The sequence below is a fragment of the Grampus griseus genome (genome assembly GCF_964374135.1).
Source record: "Grampus griseus genome assembly, chromosome: 7".
Classification (NCBI taxonomy): Eukaryota; Metazoa; Chordata; class Mammalia; order Artiodactyla; family Delphinidae; genus Grampus; species Grampus griseus.
The window spans coordinates 62,950,023-62,966,553 of NC_139001.1; the positions used below are offsets into that span (position 1 = coordinate 62,950,023).

Here is a 16,531-nt window from a genome sequence, read left to right on the forward strand (position 1 = left end):
TACTGACATGCTGAATCCCTTGAATTGTAACTGGAGAGAAAGCTAGTATAGTGCAAGCATTTTATGTTCTCTAATTTCTCTGTCAATCTTCATAAAAAATAAAATCGTTCTACTTAGAAAAATTACTTGATGGAAACTGGGAAATAAAAAAAGATTTTTTTTTGTTCCTGAAAGCAGCAGCAGTTACTGAGCAGTTTCTCTTTTGGTCCATTGTACTGCATTTCCTGTGAAAGCTGAATATTTACAGAATGTATTTTTAAAAACAAATTCTGTTTAAGAAACCTCATAAAATCAAGAGCAAAACTGAAAACAAATGACTGGACCCTTGTTTATGGGACCTTTAAATATTCACTATAAAAGTGATTCTTGTGAGCATCCCTTTACCAGGACTGTTATTGTGGGCATAGAAATTCATTTATCTCAAACATTTCTGATTAATGTCCTTGTCTTATGGGGTCCTTGGTTCCAGCAGGAGCTTCAGAGGCAACACTGAGGGCTGAGATGCGGCCGCCTGTTTCTGAGGGTGTCTCCGCTTTTTTTGCACTCATGGCCATCTACTTGGGAAAGAAAGTTCTCTTTGGGCACCAACCCTTTGGAGATGAAAGAGAGAATTTCAACTTTGGTAGCACAAGTCCCCTCAAAGAAAATCATTGGGTTTTCCGAGCAGATTCCCTCTCCACTGGCTTCTAGTCCTTCCTACTCGAAATGAATTCCTCCTAAACTGGATTGTTCTAGAATAATCATATATATATATATATATATATATATATATATATATATATATATATAGGCACCACCTGTGATTATCTCTGCTTAAGACCCTGTAATGATATGCTCTAAATTTTCACACCAGATCATAATTCCTCTCCTTAGAAGGCATTCACTCTTTCCTGCACACATGTTATCTAGCCAACTAAATTTTAAATTACATGGAAACAAGAACCATGTCTTAGTACAGTGTGGTGCACAAGGAGTGGGCCGTACATACTTGTGAAACCAATACAGGAATCCCCCTTTACACATCTTTACCCACCCGTCACTGTGCTCCTCTCACTGGTGAGACAGAGATCACAAATGCCCTTATAAAAGATAAAACCAAAACTCAGTATTCATATCTTGCCCTAAGTTTCAAATTATACAGAGAGGCAGTCAGTGTAGGTAATGCTTAAGGGCAGTGACCTTGGAACCCAGTGACTTGGAATAATTCTTGGTTCAACCATTAACCAGCTTTGTAACATTAAGCAATTATTAACCTCTGTGTCTCTGCTTCCCCACTCATCTATAAAATGGGACAACACAAGGTCATATACCACATTGGTTGGTTTTTGTGATGATTCAACACATAAATATATAGCACTTGACATACAATAAACACCACATATTAGCTATAAATAAAAGTCATATTTAGAGTTCTGCTCCTCTATTGATTTAGTTGAAAGATATATCTATATAATAACTCAGACGAGAAAACATTTTGCTTTTCAGTTAGCACTTAGAAATACTGACACTAAAACACACGATCACATTTGTACAAAAGCCAAAAGCTTCAATCCTGAAAATTGGGTTTACACAAATGACATTTGTGTATACTTGCCTTAATTTGATGATTCCAGTTGCTAATGACAAGATTTGCTGTCTTTTCAACTTCATTATCAAGCTATCAAAGGGAAAAAAAGAAAAAAAAATTTTTTTTTGCTGTCTTCTTGTTGAGTCACAGTGCTGGCTTATTAATTCTGGTACAATTAGTAGCACAATTAAGTGGAATTTTAAAATCCTATAGAGGACATATTTCCTGAGAAAAGTGGTCAAGTCTCTTTTCCTCAGGTCAAGAATCTCTTCACAAGATTTACCCTGAATGTATTTAGTAAGATAATTATTTTTAATATATAACTCTGTAGAAACAATATAAATGGGTACAATCTGTGTGGAGGAGTATCTTGCATAGTTTGGTATCACTTCCAGTCCCATTACTTCCTCTTCAGCATTATTCCATGTGGCCCAAATTTTAATACCATGAGATTCAGTAAAAGTCCTAGCAGTGCTAATTTTACTAACTGTCTTATTGCCTGTAAAGTGAATATTGCTTTAATTTCAAAAAGATTGAATTATTAATCATAATTAACTTTTTCTCCTACTTTAAAATAGCCAATGGGGCAGTAAATGATGAAAATGGAACTAGGCAACCTCCTGAGGAGATCAGACTTCAGTTAGCGCAGAACCTTTTCTCCTGAACCATAGACCTTTCTTCAAAACCCACAGATCAGCCATTACTCAACCACTCTGAGATCTAGCAACACTGTACTTTTTTCTTTTTCAGTTCATTAAATTTGGAATATGTGGTTTAGCACAACAAATACAATTAAAATAATTTTATGCACTATGTCACTTTTGACTCTATGTTGCCGAAACATGGAACAAGTTCACTTTAAAAAATTCGACTTTTTTGTGAGAAAATGTGGCAGGGTGATAGGGGTGCAACAGAGAGGGGCAGATGCTAAAAAGAAGATTATAAGCTGGACCAGCATTCTGAGGCGACCATGACATTAATTATCTAAAGCACTGTGATCATAGCACTGTGCCTAATTTAGTAGGTACTAAGGAAATTCTAGTGATAATCATATTATTATGTGGTATGAAAATATTTTGTTATTAATGAAGTATAGACTAGTGTTTGGCTTTTATTAAGTTGGTTTGCAAAGGCAGAAGATTATATTACTTTCTAGTAATTCCTGTAAACTTCCCCCATCACCCTAGCCCTAAGGAGAACATCCATTCTGGTAAAAATACATGGATGCCCACTAAACATCTATTCCATTTCCTGACTCAGTTTCATACGTTTGAATAAATTTTTTTTGGTATCATTTCTCTTCCATCAGGGCTTTCACAAATCCCCTCATCCTATGGACTTACCACCCTTAAGACCTGCTTTATCTGGCTGTGATCACTTGAAACTCCCCTTAGCCACTGCCCCTGCCCTTCTCAAATACCTCCTATTACTGCTCTGAACTTCTCACCTGTACCTGTCATTGACACAGATAATGACCATGACCCCATCCCTATCAGAGCTAAGCAGTGTTTATTAAATACCTCTTCATGTTGCCTGAAAATATATTTTAAAGTGCTTACTGACTGTATTACACGCAAATAAAAAGAAAACGGAACACAAATGAAATTGTTCTGGAAGGAAAAGTACACAGACAGACCAGAGAATACGCCATACAAGAGGACCAGGTGCCCTGAAAGAATTGTTTAGTTATTTTTCTTCAATTTTAAGGCTATTTGATGATTATACCTAGTATTTCTTTTACCTAATTCCAAGGTTATAAGTATAGAGAAGCATTTCCTTTTAAAAATTGCGTTTATAATTCTATTTACAAACGGTGTAACAATGTAAATACAAAAAAGTACAAAAAATGAAATAAAAATAACCTCTAATTCCACTATCTAGAGATAATTCTTATCAACATTCTGGGGAGGTGCTTCCAGGTTTTTTTCTATGCATATATTCACACATTTATTTTACAAAACTGCAGTTATATTGTTAGATTTTCTCAGCTTGTTTTTTAATTTAGCACTACATCCCCATGTCATTAAATTCTGCTGCAATAAGATTTTTAATGGTTGCATAGTATTCCGTCGCTTGAATTCATTGTAATTTATTTTTGGATGATGAAGAAGTTTCCATTTATTCACTACTATAAACAATGCTTTAACAAACATCCTCGTACATAAATCTTTGGGTTTGTGTTTATTTTTATGATAAATTCCTGAAACGTAGGAGCACCTTTAGATCACCTTTTATTTCTTGAGCCAAAGACAGAAATCTTGCTTTAACAGGGAGAAAAGAAAGATTTTGACTCACTGATTTTCTCTTCTTTTCATGTGCACTCAGGACTTGATGAGTTGGTTTTACTGCTTCCAACTCAATTGCTTTGCCAAGTTTTCTGGAAATATAACATGAAAGACACACAAGCCTAGTATTAGGATTTATATCTACTTTCCGAATTATTTTCTGGGGAAATAAAATGGTGTGTTAGGCATTATCTACTCAGTGCAAGTTTGCAGTGGAGTATTTGTAGCATATCCACTTTAAATATTTATGACTCCCTTTAGGGCTGGAGCAAGGCCAGCGTGTGGGTACTCACTGATGCAGGTCCGCTGCCGACTTCATGCCCTCCGAGACCCAGGCCCAGGCACTGACAACACAGCTGGAGGCAAAAACAAGGGAGCACAAGTGTGGGTGTCATTTTCCCAGGAGTCTGAGAAATAAAGCATCATGTCTGAGCCATTGCATTCGGCAACTGCACTCATATCCCTAATCCTATTTCAATTTCTCCATGGGATTAAATTCTGCCAACACATTTATTTGCACTATTGTCATTACATAAACTGCGTTTTTTTCCCAATCATTTTTCATCCTGATTTCCACTTTTCATTTCATGTCTGTAGAAAATCAGGGAAATAAAGTAGCCAAGGGTGAGAAGCCACTTAGAACAGGCAGGAGAGAGCATGCTACCCTTAAAGACAATCTTTTCAGGCTCTTCATTTCACAGATGAATAAACGGAGGCTCAGAAAAGTTAAGTTATGGAGACTCCAGAGCCCTGGTCATGTCCTGCGTGCTGCTCTTGGGGTTGGGGTCTAGGTCCTGTTCCCTGCTGGCCTTTAGGACAAACACTCAGATGTTCTACTGTCTTGTGAGTATATCTCAGTTTAACAAAAGGGTAACTCTGTCCTGACCCTAGCAGCACAAAAGGAGAATTAGGAAATATGACGCTATTTTCCTCCTACATATAGCTGGCCTTCAAACAGGAAGCCCATTGTATCAATAAACCTCAGGGACAGAGCCAGTGTAGACTCTGATGGAAGGGAAGGGACAGATCGGTGCCCATACTGAGAGCAAGACGGTGCAGAGGTTTGCCTCCATATGACTTAGGCTGCACCTGGCAGCCAGAGAATGGGAGAACTACATCAAAGGATGTCAGATTTTCTGTGTATCCAAAGCCCGGCACAAAACCAGGTACAAGAGAGTACACACTGTATGCTTCCAATTATAGGAAAGTCCAGAAAAGACAAAACAATCTAGATTGAAAAAAAGCAGATCAGTGTTTCCTTGGGACTGTGTTGGGGGAAGGATTGTAGACAGGTATGAGGAGTCTTTTGGTGATGAAAATACGTATATTTTGATTTTGGTGGTGGATATATGGTGTATACATATGTTAAAATCAATCAAACCATATATTCAAAACAGGTGCGTCTTATTGCATGTAAACTAAATCTCAATAGAGTTGTTTTTTTTTTAAAAAAAGAAGCCCAAGCACACTTTCGGGAAGAGAATCTGACATTTGCCCCTGGGAGGAGCTGGGCAGCAGAGCAGGAAGGAGAAGGCGTTGGCCTCAGAGGTTCTGTGTCTGAATCCACAAGCTCCCCTTTGTTTCCTGCATGACCTTGGAAGAATCACTTGATTTCACTGATCCTCACTTAACTGGTCTTTTAGAAGAGAAACAATTTGAGTTATTATACAAGTACCTAACAGATTTTGGTATAGATAAAAGTTCAGTTAATGCTTATTATTAAATATTGTTGCACTAACCCTGGTTAACCAAGCATTCTGTTCATGCCAACTCCTTGGGAGCACCATGCTGGATTCTAGGGTTGCCACACAATAAGACACACACCCCTACACCTACACCTCTCATCCTTTAGAAGGTAATCAAAACTAAAATCATAATGAACACTTAGGGAGCTTTGGCTCCAGCCAGGTGTTAAACACATTTCTTGTGTTATTTCATTTACTACTCACAGGAGTTATATGAGATGTGTTTTATTTCCATTTTAAATACACAATGAGAGGTAAAATAAATTGTCCTAATTTACCTACTTGCTAAGAGGTAGAGCCAGAATTTAAACATGGGTAGTCTAAATAAAGTCTATTTATACTCAACCACTGTGCTCTACTGGCTCCTTTGCAGGCTTCTAAAATACCATCCTAAAAATCAAGCTTAAAGTCAGAGCAATTTCAAAGCCATTATTTGCTGTTATGGATAATGCCTAGGGAGTAGGAATGTGGGCTTCAGAAGCCTTCCTTTTTTCTTTCCCTCTTTCTTTTACCATCAGAAGGGGTCTTTGCAATGGCACGGCCATTGGGTGGCATCTGCAAGCATTAGTCAAAAATCTTTGTAAGGAATTATCACTAATGGACCATTTTTAGAATACTAATACCTTTTTTCTCTCCCTGAAGAGAAGTAATTGACTTCATTCTCAACTGAATTGAAAAAAATATGAACCAACATTTTTTCAGCATCTGATGTGCCAATATTTTTACATATATTACCTTGTTTAATATGCACCCCCCGATACACACACACACACACACACACAATGGAGCACATCTTGTTACTCCACATAACAGAGGAGGAAATCAAGGGAGGCCAGGTTGCTTGCTGAAGGTCATAAATTTGAGATAAAGCAGGATTCACACTTCCTGATTTCAAGAGCTTCCGACTTAACCACACCACTTCCCAAGTTAATATCCTCACCAAGCCCTTTTATGAATATGAGCTTAGGAGTCACAAAGACACAGGATGAACCCAGCTCTGAAATTCATTATGTGTGTGACCAGGCAAGGTTCTTAAACTCTCCAAGCCTCAAGTCCTTGTTTGTAAATAGGGATCATAAAAAGACTTCTCAGAGATTGTTGTGAGGATTAAATGTAGAGTATCTATGAAAGCATTTAACACAGTGTCTGGCACACAGTAAGAGCCCAAGAACTGGAAGCCATGCTTGACTCTCTGGACTTACCACATTTATATGAGGAAGCTGGAATTGAACATATGTCGCTTTTTATTACTTTTAGGAGTGATTTTGCCTTATCTCTTCCATATACTTACTTTTTCTTTGTGCTCTGTAATGTTTTGCTGAGTTTGGTTGCCAGTTTCTGAAGTCCTTTGGCATAACTGATCTCCAAATTTGCCCTGTTAGCAAAGGGATAGTTGTTAGATAGCATACAACGGCTGGAAATCAAGCAAAACCACACACACACACACCCAGAGAGACACACAAATATATGAAGGAGGACTCAGGCTGATAATGCAATGAATAAAGAGATGATTTGTCTACTATAAGGATTCTCCTGTCCTCGGTGTAATCTTTAAGGATATCCAAGAGAATCCTACAAAAGGAGAGAAGTTTTTATTTAACCTTCTTGTACACTAGTGTTATGGGTTGAACTATATTCCCCCACAAAGGTGCTTAAGTCCTAACCCTGCTGTCTGTGAATGGGGCCTTATTTGGAAATAGGGTCTTTGCAAATAATCAAGTTCAGATGCAGTCACTAGGATTGGCTAGAACTCAGTATGGATGTGTCCTTATGAAAGGGAGAAATTTGGGCACAGTCACACACACACACACACACACACACACACACACACACACACACACACACGGAGAATGCTGTGTGAAGATGAAGGGGCAGAGATTGGGATAATGTATTATAAGTTAAGGGATGCCGAAGGTAATCGTCAGCAGACCACCAGAAACTAGGAGAGAGACACGGAATAGATTCTCCCTCACAGCTCTCGGAAGGAACCAACCTGATCAAACACATTGATCTCAGACTTCCAGCCTCCAGGAATGTGAGAAAATATGTTTTTGTAGTTTAAGCTACAGTAAGAGACTGTGTAAGTTAAGTAACCCAGTCTGTAGTACCTTGTTATGGCAGTCCTAGCAAACTAATCCAGCTACTTTCCTACTTATCCTGAGACACAAGCACCATCAGACTAGCTCTAGATTATAATAGCTGGCAATACAATAATACATTATGATGGAATTAACCAAACAGTAACTTTCTAATGGGCCAGCACGAGATTTAGAAAATGAATTCCCATTACCTTCCATGCAGGACAAGACTCAGTAGGGAATCTGGGCATATCCTCCCAAAGAAAACTTGGTTCTTTGGATGGATTGAGTCACTCTTAGCTTAAGCTGATTTTTCCATGTCCTGATTTAAGCCCATCTATAGCTAAAATGAAGACACATTTTTATTCATTTCACTTTTCAATGAAAATAATAAAAATGTAGGATATTAAGTTCAATTTACACTACTTTTTTCATCTTTATATGGACCAGAGAGTCTTTGTTGCATATTTTTCAGTCTTTTAATTCTACTTTTATTATAAAACATCATTAGAATTATTTGTGACTCCATTTCATTTGGGGAACAATCCCAGGACTCTCCAGTAATTAACTTAATCCTTGGATGTTTTTACACAGATTAGGCTCAGTGTTATAGACCAAAAAAGGAAAGACCTCTTTTATGAATGGAACCCAGAGATCATGGGCTATGGACCTATCGCTAAGATTCTCTTCATTTTTCCTCTTTAGTACAGCTGTGCTCCAAGTTATTTTTAGCACCTTTTAAAAGAAAGAAAACCATTGTAGGATGCATGTTAAGGCCTAGGTGCAGAAAATACCCATTTAGCATTAGGCCTTGGCCAAATATAAGAAAAGGTTAGGGCAAATATTTTTAAATAATGAAGATGGTAAAGAAATATCTCATAGTGTTTTAAAAAAGATTTTTCTGCTCTAGGAATATGTGGTGATTGATGGAGAGAGAAAGTCCTGGTCAGCAGCAAGCTGGGAGAGACTGCCACCCTCAATGAACTTGGATGCTCTAGAATCCCAAGAGAACGCTACGGCTCAGTAGGGTGGCTTTGGGCAACATTAAAATGAATTAATCAGACTTACCTCAAGGGGGTTTATGATAATTAAAAATTAAACTAAAAAAATTGTAATTAATTTTTAAAAATTAAAAATTTTAATTAAATAATTAAATTTAATTTTTTAAAATTAAATTTTTTTAATTTTAAAAAATTAAAATTAATTTTAAAAATGTGGTAATCACCCAAACCCAACAGAGGTTCAAAGACTGAAATGATTTTTATTGATCTGCACAACCCGAGCCCTGGCTCCCTCTCTGATTTCCCCTCCTACTAGTCATCCCCTTGTTCATGGTACTCTTGCTTAGTGGCCAAATGATTTTGTGTTGCTCATTGCTATATCCCGAGGCCTAGAACAGTGCCTGCCATGTTATTGGTGCTCAGCATGTATTTCTTGAATGAATGAATGAATGAATGGACTTCCCATCAGGTCTTGGTTAGAATTTTTAACCAGTCTCCACTACAAGTCTGTTCTCATTTCACCACTTTTGAAAACTTTAAACTGCTGAAGTATTTAAATTCAGTCCCACAGGTTTGAGGTGTGCTCAGCTCTGATGTCAGCGTACGTGGCTTTCTAGCACTTGCAATAGCTAGACTCATTAAACCCTCTCCTAACCCGTCTTTAACCAGAGGGTTCCTTAGGACTTTCCTTTCCAGCATTCCATTCTTGCTTGGAAGCAGCACATAGAACATTAAATATGATGATGCATTTGTCGTGCTCAGCTTGTGCTGGGCACCAAAAATTTCTTAATAAATATTAATTTTTCTAATGTTATTATGAGTATGTATCCAAAAGGATCTCTAAACATTCAGAAATACACAGAGATGGGGAGAAGTGGGGGAAAGAATGCACATTTTTCTCATCCATCAGCTCTAAAACAATCCTGAATGGCTTCCCACAGGAAAGGGAATGCTGTCAGGGACAGCCTCTTCCTCAGAATTCAGTTTCACTTTTACCCTGTTCTTGCAGGTCCTACAAAATGGCTCAGAGGCTAAGCAGAAATAAAAAGGACAATGATGAGAGAGAAGTGTGGCATTCCCTTACATCGTTAACTTAATCTGATTCTAGAAAAAAGTTGGGCTTTGGTGTCAAGAAAGGGAGAGGGTCCTGCTCTCTTTGAATTGATGGGCTCTTGTTTTGAACCTGGCTTTATTCTTGAACCCCTGTATTTCTGCTGGCTTTCTCTTAAGTACAGTTGAAAACCAGCCTAAAGAGAGGCAATTACGAGAGGAGGGGGAGATGGTGAAAGAGTAAGACTTGGAGATCACCTTCCTCCCCACAGATACACCAGAAATACATCTACACGTGGAACAACTCCTACAGAACACCTACTGAACGCTGGCAGACCTCAGACCTCCCAAAAGGCAAGAAACTCCCCACGTACCTGGGTAGGGCAAAAGAAAAAAGAATAAACAGAGACAAAAGGATAGGGATGGGTACTGCACCAGTGGGAGGGAGCTGTGAAGGAGGAAAAGTTTCCACACACTAGAAGCCCCTTCGCAGGTGGAGACTGCGGGTGGCGGAGGGGGGAAGCTTCGGAGCCGCGGAGGAGAGCACAGCAACAGGGGGGCGGAGGGCAAAGCGGAGAGATTCCCGCACAGAGGATCGGCGCCGACGGGCACTCACCAGCCCGAGAGGCTTGTCTGCTCACCTGCCGGGGCGGGTGGGGCTGGGAGCTGAGGCTCGGGCTTCAGAGGTCGGATTGCAGGGAGAGGACTGGGGTTGGCAGCGTGAACACAGCCTGCAGGTGCGCCACGGCTAGCCAGGAGGGAGTCCGGGAAAAGTCTGGATCTGCTGAAGAGGCAAGAGACTTTTTCTTCCCTCTTTGCTTCCAGGTGCGCGAGGAGAGGGGATTAAGAGTGCTGCTTAAAGGAGCTCCAGAGACGGGCGCGAGCTGCGGCTAAAAGCGCGGACCCCAGAGACGGGTGTGAGACGCTAAGGCTGCTGCTGCCGCCACCAAGAAGCCTGTGTGCGAGCACAGGCCACTATCCACACCTCCCCTTCCAGGGAGCCAGTGCAGCCCGCCACTGCCAGGGTCCCGGGATCCAAGTACAACTTCCCCGGGAAAACGCACGGTGCGCCTCAGGCTGGTGCAACGTCACGCCGGCGCGACGTCACGCCGGCGCGACGTCCTGCCGGCCTCTGCCGCCGCAGGCCCGCCCCGCACTCCGTGCCCCTCCCTCCCCCCGGCCTGAGTGAGCCAGAGCCCGCGAATCAGCGGCTCCTTTAACCCCGTCCTGTGTGAGCGAAGAACAGATGCCCTCCTACGACCTACACACAGAGGTGGGGCCAAATCCAAAGCTGAGCCCCTGTGAGCTGTGAGAACAAAGAAGAGAAAGGGAAATCTCTCCCAGCAGCCTCAGAAACAGCGGATTAAAGCTCCACAATCAACTTGATGTACCCTGCACCTGTGGAATACCTGAATCGACAAGGAATCATTCCCAAATTGAGGAGGTGGACTTTAAGAGCAAGATTTATGATTTTTTCCCCTTTTCCTCTTTTTGAGAGTGTGTATGTGTATGCTTCTGTGTGAGATTTTGTCTGTATAGCTTTGCTTCCACCATTTGTCCTAGGGTTCTATGCGTCCGTTTTTTTTCTTTTTTTAAATTTTTTTTCTTAATAATTATTTTTTATTTCAATAACTTTATTTTATTTTACTTTATCTTCTTTCTTTCTTTCTTTCCTTCCTTCCCTCCTTTGGACAACAAATCATCCCAAATTGAGGAGGTGGACTTTGAAAGCAAGATTTATGATTTTTTCCCCTCTTCCTCTTTTTGAGAGAGTGTATGTGTATGCTTCTATGTGAGATTTTGTCTGTATAGCTTTGCTTCCACCATTTCTCCTAGGGTTCTATTCATCCTTTTTTTGTTTTTGTTTTTTCTTTTTTTTCTTAATAATTATTTTAATAACTTTATTATATTTTATCTTACTTTATTTTATTTTACTTTATCTTCTTTCTTTCTTTCTTTTTTCCTTCTTTACTCCCTCCCTCCCTCCTTTCTTTCTTCCTTCCTTCCTTCCTTCCTTCCTTTCTTTCTTTCTTTCTTTCTTTCTTTCTTTCTCCTACTTCTACTAATTCTTTCTTTCTACTTTTTCTCCCTTTTATTCTGAGCCGTGTGGATGACAGGCTCTTGGTGCTACAGCCAGGAGTCAGTGCTGTGCCTCTGAGGTGGGAAAGCCAACTTCAGGACACTGGTCCACAGAGACCTCCCAGCTCCACATAATATCAAATGGAGAAAATCTCCCAGAGATCTCCATCTCAACACCAGCACCCAGCTTCACTCAACGACCAGCAAGCTACAGTGCTGGACACTCTATGCCAAACAACTAGCAAGACAGGAACACAACCCCACCCATTAGCAGAGAGGCTGCCTAAAATCATAATAAGTCCACAGACACCCCAAAATACAACACCAGACGTGAACCTGCCCACCAGAAAGACAAGATCAAGCCTGATCCACCAGAACACAGGCACTAGTCCCCTCCACCAGGAAGCCTACACAACCCACTGAACCAACCTTAGCCACTGGGGACAGACACCAAAAACAACGGGAACTACAAACCTGCAGCCTGCAAAAAGGAGACGCCAAACACAGTAAGACAAGCAAAATGAGAAGACAGAAAAACACACAGCAGATGAAGGATCAAGATAAAAACCCACTAGACCTAAGAAATGAAGAGGAAATAGTTAGTCTACCTGAAAAAGAATTCAGAATAATGATAGTAAAGATGATCTAAAATCTTGGAAATAGAATAGACAAAATGCAAGAAACATTTAACAAGGACCTAGAAGAACTAAAGATGAAACAAACAACAATGAACAACACAATAAATGAAATTAAAAATACTCTAGATGGGATCAATAGCAAAATAACTGAGGCAGAAGAACGGATAAGTGACCTGGAATATAAAATAGTGGAAATAACTACTGCAGAGCAGAATAAAGAAAAAAGAATGAAAAGAACTGAGGACAGTCTCAGAGACCTCTGGGACAACAATAAATGCACCAACATTCAAATTATAGGGGTTCCAGAAGAAGAAGAGAAAAAGAAAGGGACTGAGAAAATATTTGAAGAGATTAGAGTTGAAAACTTCCCTAATATGGGAAAGGAAATAGTTAATCAAGTTCAGGAAGAACAGAGAGTCTCATACAGGATAAATCCAAGGAGAAATACGCCAAGACACATATTAATCAAACTGTCAAAAATTAAATACAAAGAAAACATATTAAAAGCAGCAAGGGAAAAACAACAAATAACACACAAGGGAATCCCCATAAGGTGAACAGCTGATCTTTCAGCAGAAACTCTGCAAGCCAGAAGGGACTGGCAGGACATATTTAAAGTGATGAAGGAGAAAAACCTGCCACCAAGATTACTCTACCCAGCAAGGATCTCATTCAGATTTGATGAAGAAATTAAAACCTTTACAGACAAGCAAAAGCTGAAAGAGTTCAGCACCACCAAACCAGCTTTACAACAAATGCTAAAGGAACTTCTCTAGGCAAGAAACACAACAGAAGGAAAAGACCTAAAATAACGAACCCAAAACAATTAAGAAAATGGGAATAGGAACATACATATCGATAATTACCTTACATGTAAATGGACTAAATGCTCCCACCAAAAGACACAGATTGGCTGAATGGGTACAAAAACAAGACCCATATATATGCTGTCTACAAGAGACCCACTTCAGACCTAGAGACACATACAGACTGAAAGTAAGGGGATGGAAAAAGATATTCCATGCAAATGGAAACAAAAAGAAAGCTGGAGTAGCAATTCTCATATCAGACAAAATAGACTTTAAAATAAAGACTATTACAAGAGACAAAGAAGGACACTACATAATGATCAAGGGATCGATCCAAGAAGAAGATATAACAATTGTAAATATTTATGCACCCAACATAGGAGCACCTCAATACATAAGGCAAATACTAACAGCCATAAAAGGGGAAATCGACAGTAACACATTCATAGTAGGGGACTTTAACACCCCACTTTCACCAATGGACAGATCATCCAAAATGAAAATAAATAACGAAACACAAGCTTTAAATGATACATTAAATAAGATGGACTTAATTGATATTTATAGGACATTCCATCCAAAAACAACAGAATACACATTTCTCTCAAGTGCTCATGGAACATTCTCCAGGATAGATCATATCTTGGGTCACAAATCAAGCCTTGGTAAATTTAAGAAAATTGAAATTGTATCAAGTATCTTTTCCGACCACAATGCTATGAGACTAGATATCAATTACAGGAAAAGATCTGTAAAAAATACAAACACATGGAGGCTAAACAATACACTACTTAATAACGAAGTGATCACTGAAGAAATCAAAGAGGAAATTAAAAAATACCTAGAAACAAATGACAATGGAGACACGACGACCCAAAACCTATGGGATTCAGCAAAAGCAGTTCTAAGAGGGAAGTTTATAGCAATACAATCCTACCTTAAGAAACAGGAAACATCTCGAATAAACAACCTAATCTTGCACCTAAAGCAATTAGAGAAAGAAGAACAAAAAAACCCCAAAGTTAGCAGAAGGAAAGAAATCATAAAAATCAGATCAGAAATAAATGAAAAAGAAATGAAGGAAACAATAGCAAAGATCAATAAAAGTAAAAGCTGGTTCTTTGAGAAGATAAATAAAATTGATAAACCATTAGCCAGACTCATCAAGAAAGAAAGGGAGAAGACTCAAATCAATAGAATTAGAAATGAAAAAGGAGAAGTAACAACTGACACTGAAGAAATACAAAAGATCATGAGAGATTACTACAAGCAACTCTATGCCAATAAAATGGACAACCTGGAAGAAATGGACAAATTCTTAGAAATGCACAACCTGCCAAGACTGAATCAGGAAGAAATAGAAAATATGAACAGACCAATCACAAGCACTGAAATTGAAACTGTGATTAAAAATCTTCCAACAGGGCTTCCCCCGTGGCGCAGTGGTTAAGAGTCCGCCTGCGGATGTAGGGGACGCAGGTTCGTGCCCCAGTCCGGGAGGATCCCACATGCCACGGAGCAGCTGGGCCCGTGAGCCATGGCCACTGAGCCTGCCCGTCTGGAGCCTGTTGCTCCGCAACGGGAGCGGCCGCAACAGGGAGAGGCCCGCGTACCGCAAAAAAAAAAAAAAAAAAATCTTCCAACAAACAAAAGCCCAGGACCACATGGCTTCACAGGCGAATTCTATCAAACATTTAGAGAAGAGCTAACACCTATCCTTCTCAAAGTCTTGCAAAATATAGCAGAGGGAGGAACACTCCCAAACTCATCCTATGAGGCCACCATCACCCTGATACCAAAACCAGGCAAGGATGTCACAAAGAAAGAAAACTACAGGCCAATATCACTGATGAACATAGATGCAAAAATCCTCAACAAAATACTAGCAAGCAGAATCCAACAGCACATTAAAAACATCATACACCATGATCAAGTGGGGTTTATTCCAGGAATGCAAGGATTCTTCAATATACGCAAATCAATCAACGTGATACGCCATATTAACAAATTGAAGGAGAAAAACCATATGATCATCTCAATAGATGGAGAAAAAGCTTTTGACAAAATTCAACACCCATGTATGATAAAAACCCTGCAGAAAGTAGGCATAGAGGGAACTTTCCTCAACATAATAAAGGCCATATATGACAAACCCACAGCCAACATCGTCCTCAATGGTGAAAAACTGAAAGCATTTCCACTAAGATCAGGAACAAGACAAGGTTGCCCACTCTCACCACTCTTATTCAACATAGTTTTGGAAGTTTTAGCCACAGCAATCAGAGAAGAAAAGGAAATAAAAGGAATCCAAATCAGAAAAGAAGTAAAACTGTCACTGTTTGCAGATGACATGATACTATACATAGAGAATCCTAAAGATGCTACCAGAAAACTACTAGAGCTAATCAATGAATTTGGTAAAGTAGCAGGATTCAAAATTAATGCACAGAAATCTCTGGCATTCCTATACACCAATGATGAAAAATCTGAAAGTGAAATCAAGAAAACACTTCCATTTACCATTGCAACACAAAAAATAAACTATCTAGGAATAAACCTACCTAAGGAGAAAAAAGACATGTATGCAGAAAATTATAAGACACTGATGAAAGAAATTAAAGATGATACAAATACATGGAAAGGTATACCATGCTCTTGAATTGGAAGAATCAACATTGTGAAAATGACTATACTACCCAAAGCAATCTACAGATTCAATGCAATCCCTATCAAACTACCACTGGCATTTTTCACAGAACTAGAACAAAAAATTTCACAATTTGTATGGAAACACAAAACACCCCGAATAGCCAAAGCAATCTTGAGAAAGAAAAACAGAGCTGGAGGAATCAGGCTCCCTGACTTCAGACTATACTGCAAAGCTACAGTAATCAAGACAGTATGATACTGGCACAAAAACAGAAAGAGATCAATGGAACAGGATAGAAAGCCCAGAGATAAACCCACACACATATGGTCACCTTACCTTTGATAAAGGAGGCAAAAATGTACAGTGGAGAAAGGACAACCTCTTCAATAAGTGGTGCTGGGAAAACTGGACAGGTACATGTAAAAGTATGAGATTAGATCACTCCCTAACACCATACACAAAAATAAGCTCAAAATAGATTAAAGACCTAAATGTAAGGCCAGAAACTACCAAACTCTTAGAGGAAAACATAGGCAGGACACTCTATGACATAAATCACAGCAAGATCCTTTTTGACCCACCTCCTAGAGAAATGGAAATAAAAACAAAAATAAACAAATGAGACCTAA

The 16,531-nt window shown here is 39.3% G+C and overlaps 1 protein-coding gene across 1 annotated transcript in view; it reads right to left on the reverse strand.

Annotated features, from left to right (window-relative positions):
* NOSTRIN (nitric oxide synthase trafficking) overlaps positions 1-16,531 on the reverse strand; it is a 69,648-nt gene that overhangs the window by 35,894 nt on the left and 17,223 nt on the right. The window contains exons 3-6 of the mRNA XM_082658769.1: positions 6,889-6,972; positions 4,146-4,208; positions 3,863-3,944; positions 1,595-1,657 (exon numbers count right to left, since the gene is read on the reverse strand). Coding sequence (XP_082514895.1) covers positions 1,595-1,657; positions 3,863-3,944; positions 4,146-4,208; positions 6,889-6,972 — 292 coding nt within the window. The remainder of the gene's footprint in view (positions 1-1,594; positions 1,658-3,862; positions 3,945-4,145; positions 4,209-6,888; positions 6,973-16,531) is intronic.